Below are 5,382 nucleotides of genomic sequence, written 5' to 3' on the forward strand. Positions count from 1 at the left end.
TATAGGAGAGGGTTGTGACTTTCTTGTCTTAAAATTATAATATTCAATTTCTCAAGGTCAAAAGAATCAATTCCAAACTCTTAAGTGCATCCACAACTTCCTATATGCATGTCTTGAAATGTGTTCTTTAATTATGTATTTGAATTTACATATTTACTTAAATGTAACCAATTATGAAGGAATTTTCAAGAATGAGAAGGTAACAAATGACTATTGCACTGCATGCATGTGAAGAAGAAGGAAAGTGGGACAAGAACAACTTACACAATACATTAATACAGACACTGTTTTTTCATGTGTTTTGTGGGTATTGAATTATTGATTAAACATGAAAGAAATAAAATGGAAAATAGGTAGAACGTACAATAGAAGTTTTAAATTTTAGTGAGATAAAGATAAGGAGGAAAGTTTTCTTTTCTAAGAATTTATTAGAAAGTATTTTCTTCAAATTGACGTGAAATAGTAGAGAAATAATATTTTTATTTTTATCAATTAAAAAATTAAATAAGTTATTTATATTATAAAAATTTAAAATAAATAATTTTATGATATAAGGAAAATTATAGAGTAAATATCAAATGTTGCACTTTAGAAGAAACAGAAGGACAATTTCCAAAAGCTTACTAGACGTCTGAACATGCTTGCAAAAAATCAAAGTACAACAACATCAAAAGTTATGTGGCCAAAAGATAGAGTATGAAGAGAAAATGATGAAATTAAGGATAGCAAGATTAAATACCAAATGCATGTTTCCAAAAATTGTATCACAAGATATTGCAAAAAAACAAGGACCTTAAATGACATCAACATTAATTGTTCCAGAAGCAGCACAAATGCTACATATAAGAACATCTAAAATAATGTTCTAATATGCTCCGAAAGGAAGAACTAATATAATGCTCACAAGGCAAAGAAATTGTCGGAAGACATATTTATATTCACCACAAACATTCAGAAGAAAATGTGATCATTATGCCAACAAAAATTGATCGACTTTTTAGAAGTAGGAATCTTGACACATTTCAAAAGTTGATAGAATGTTCCTTGAGAAAATTCATGTCAAAACAGCTGTCCAAATGAAAGGTCATTAAATGGGAATATTTTAAGGAGTTCTTTAATTAAGCTCTGTATCATATTGTGTATATCCACTCATTGAATATTATAAAGAGCAAAAGAGTTAAAATCTATAAATCTTGAAGAAGATAAAGGTACTCTAGAGGCTAATAAGGGGGATTAATATATTGTTGTATGTGGTATATGCACCACCCTAATAATTGGGTGCGTTAGTGTCGGGGTAACAATTATTAAGCTATGATTTAGTCTGCAAAGACTTGAGAAAATAATAATGATTGTTGGAAAGAATACCTTATGTAATATATTAGTGATTATGGTGATCAATACCTAATAATGTAGGGAATTGATGTGGCCCGAGTTATTTGTGGAGAAACTCTTTGTGCACTATAAATCTCCTCTTCTCTTTTAGTTTCTACACTAGTTTTACTGCTTTTTTTACCTATTAATGAACAGGTTTTTAATTTTAGATTTTATTATTTTACACAAGTTCCATAGGGAATTACAAAAGCCAGTGGATACCATCAAAATAGGAATCAGAGGCACGAATATCCCCTCAAAGGAACAACAACAGCCCGCCAACAGATGATTAATTGAACCACATACAAAGTTATGAACCAAATAAAAACTTCTACACAAAATTTCTATCCTCCCAAGTGGTTACAGTAAAATATGATTTTAAATTACGATCATAATTATAGTCATAATTATAGTCGTGCTTGTGGTTGCATTAAATGAGGCATAAAACTTTTATATTAAAGTAAATGTGAAAAATATGATTGATAAGACCGCACGGTTATACTAAGTCAAATTACTTGACATTACAACTGTGAGATACTATTTAAAACCATGCAGTATATTTAACCACCCACTCCAACAAACTCCAACGTAATATATATAGCACCCGCAACCACCAAATCAAAGTCCAGCATTAGTAACAAAAAGCACCCTATCGAAATAGACAGACCACAAAACCAAAGGAAAGTGCAAAATCTTTAGCCCGAGAAGCTCCAATCAATATAGACTAGTACGTGAAGTTGAACCGAAACACAACTCTTAACATCACAATCAGTTACCTTCCTTTTAGGCATAAATTTAGTTGTTGTGTCCAGTCATACATACATTGGGCAGCACCAGTGTTTTGTCTTCCCACCCAGCAATGACCACGATCTAAATTGTATCATGTCCCATAATTTCTTGAAAATGAGAAGGTTATAGAAAGTATTTGAGAGAAATGAAAGAGAAGAGAATATTTGAAAAAAGATTAGTTTTTATTACTTGAGAAATATTTTTATTTTTATTTCTTTTTTGTTCACTTACAAATGACAATCTCTCTCATTTTATTAGGCTTCAAAGGAGAATTCTAAATATATCAAGAAAGATTTCATACTTCAAGGGAGAGTTCTATACACTTTTCCCAACTACTTAATTCTACATACTTCTTCCAATCACTATTACAAATCATGCTTTCTACCTCGTTAAATCTACATTAGTTATCAAAAACCGATGTAGTAAGTCACACGGTGGCATTTTTGAAATTTTATTAAAATTTCTGAAGGAGTTTATTACGGTTTTTCTAAATCGCCTTTGATGTTAATGTTATAAAGGCAATTTTATAAAACCGCCTTCTTATGTTAACATATTACTACAGTTTTTCAATAACTACCGTTGTTGAAATTTTCATATTAATTCGCGATTTTAGCCTTCCTGCTTGGGTCATACCTAGGTCCTTCACTCCGCCGCAACCTTGCCTGTGTAAGTCTCCATAGCCAGCCACAACTTTGTTGGTCTTCACTCTGACGCAAGTTTGTTGTTCTTGTTGTCCTCGATAATAAACCCTAATTATATTTAGTTGTAACTTACCTAATTCTCCATATAAATGTAGTTATAATGTTACCTGCATGCAGTTTTTTGCAAGTCATAACGTTACCTAATTCTCCATATAAATGTTCTTTTGATGCCAAGATTCCCTATAAATTCAATGAATAGGATAATTTTGAAACTTTATTGTGAGGGGATCTCTGTTTCTTGTCATGCTATTCTAATATTTTTGTCCTTAATGTCTAGTAGACTTCAGTCACCATAATAGCAACATATTTCGCATAGATTGGTCCTGGCCTTTATTAGAATTGAGAATGTATGTTGCCTAACTCAACCTAGGTGGGGTACTTTGTTTACTTACCAAACCAAAGTGAAGTCCTAACACCCCAATCGTAGACTTCCAAGACTGGACATTATGAATTTCTAGTTGACAGGATTAGACATGCTTGGCCTAATGAATAGTGGCCTAATTTGGGGCCTGTACATTTCTGTCTCTTTCATCACACTCTAGGCAACAAGTGATAATGTGCTTTACCCTTAACAACTTAACTGATGACTTTTTCTTTTTTTTGTCCTTTGCTTTATTCCTGGGGGCTAACTCTCTCAGTAAGCAAAGAATGCTTGGAATTGATGGACAACCAAACTACCCCTTCAATATAAAACTACTACAAGGTGAATGGAAAAGAAGACAAAGTTCTCAAGCTAAAAAAGACGATTTGTGGACTAAAACAAGTCGTTCAAGCAGGAAGGCTTTATCAAGTCAAGAAGCTTAATTGGAACGGTAAATCAAGTTTAAGGAAGGGTGTTGAATAATATAAACTTGATTTAGTCCATTAATCAAGTGTTAGGCCCATTAAGTTTGTATTACTATTCTAAAGAAAATTCTAAAAAAATGTAGACATAAATAGAAGTAATATTTAACATGTGAAGTCTGGAAGTCCAATTTAACCAGTCCATTCTAAAGTGTCCTAGCTCCGAATTTTAGGTAAGTACAATTATTATATTATGTACTTCCTTAAACTTGATAGATGCCTAATATTGATAACATCATGAGCATCTAGTAATTTAAAGCACAACCATTTGAGAATTGAGATCATGATGTTATCAATATTAGGCATCTATCACCATGCAATATACAGGAAGACATCATAGATGCTCATTAATTTGGATGCACTTTCATTTAACAGATCAGAAGTTGAAGTACTGCATATATGCACCTACTGGATATAAGGTTCACGTTTTGGAAATTAATATTATTAGTTATAGTATATACTAGATCGGATTCACCAAAAAAAAAAACTAGATCATGGCTTACTTTGTTCCTTAAAAAAAGTTGGTTTAAACCAATGATTAATCTCCCGCAAAATATATTTTTAAGGAAGAATGAGAAACTAATGATTAATCTTTAAGTGTGACTATAAGTTCTAAACTGATGATTAATCTTAAATTGTATTCAGTTGGATTTATGGGTTTGATTAGGTTTTATTTGTATTAACTTGATTGAGTCAAATTAATATCAAGTAAGCGTCTTCATGGATTAATTTGGTTTGTTTATAAGATAAAATCAAATCTGAATCAATCATATTTAATTGGATTAGTTTGGTTTTGATTTTGAAATATCAATTTCAACCATATGGGTTGATATTCTGCAAGGTACTTTAGACCGTAGGCAATCTGAATCCTATGGGTTGGTTGATCTATTTGTAGTCTTAATGTTAATTATATTATTGTGTACTTCAACAATCAACATGGAATGAATGTGTTGAAAGTAGAAACATACAAATACTTGAGAAAATTACAAATGAAAGGTGTATGTAGTGTAATGTAAGTTGTCTCTTAGCCATGGCTTTCCTTCTCATCTTATAAAACCACACAACACTTCTCACTCTCATTACCCACTTTCATTCTCCGAGTTAACTCACCAGCAACCGCATGGCTGCTGAACCCACCAAAGCCAAACTAACCCTTCCATGGAAAGTTCATTTACTCACTTCCCTCCTTTCCACTCTCGGCGGCGCCTCTCGCCGCTCCAACGCAACCATCAACTACCGTCTTTTCAACCTCGCAGACCGCCAGTCACTGCCAAACCCCATCCTCATAGACGGTGTTTCCTCCTCTGCCATCTTCGCCACCTCCCTTAACGTCGTGGTCGTCTCCGTTTACTACCGCCTTGCCCCCGAACACCGTTACCCGTCTCAATACCACGACGATTTAGACGTGTTAAAATTCCTCGACCAAAATGACAACGTTTTATCCGACGTTGCTGATGTCAGCAAATGTTTTTTGGCGGGTGATAGCATGGGTGCAAACCTGACCCACCATGTGGCAGTTCGGATTTCCAAAGAGAAGCTCCAAATGGTGAATGTTATTGGGTTGGTGTCGGGGAAGGAATTGCAGTTAATCGATTATCCAAACACTTTTCATGGGTTTTACCTTTTTCCTGAATTGCCCAAGGAGTTTATGACCAAGCAAATGGCCATTGTGAATTGA

At 33.4% G+C, this 5,382-nt stretch overlaps 1 protein-coding gene across 1 annotated transcript; it reads left to right on the top strand.

The window, feature by feature from the left end:
• The first annotated feature begins 4,824 nt into the window (after positions 1–4,824).
• Positions 4,825–5,382, top strand: LOC102666996 (probable carboxylesterase 18). Its single transcript, XM_006588199.1, has one exon. It carries the CDS (start codon positions 4,825–4,827, stop codon positions 5,380–5,382), a length of 558 nt encoding a protein of 185 aa, XP_006588262.1.

This window comes from Glycine max, chromosome 9 (assembly GCF_000004515.6).
Source record: "Glycine max cultivar Williams 82 chromosome 9, Glycine_max_v4.0, whole genome shotgun sequence".
NCBI classification, from domain to species: domain Eukaryota; kingdom Viridiplantae; phylum Streptophyta; class Magnoliopsida; order Fabales; family Fabaceae; genus Glycine; species Glycine max.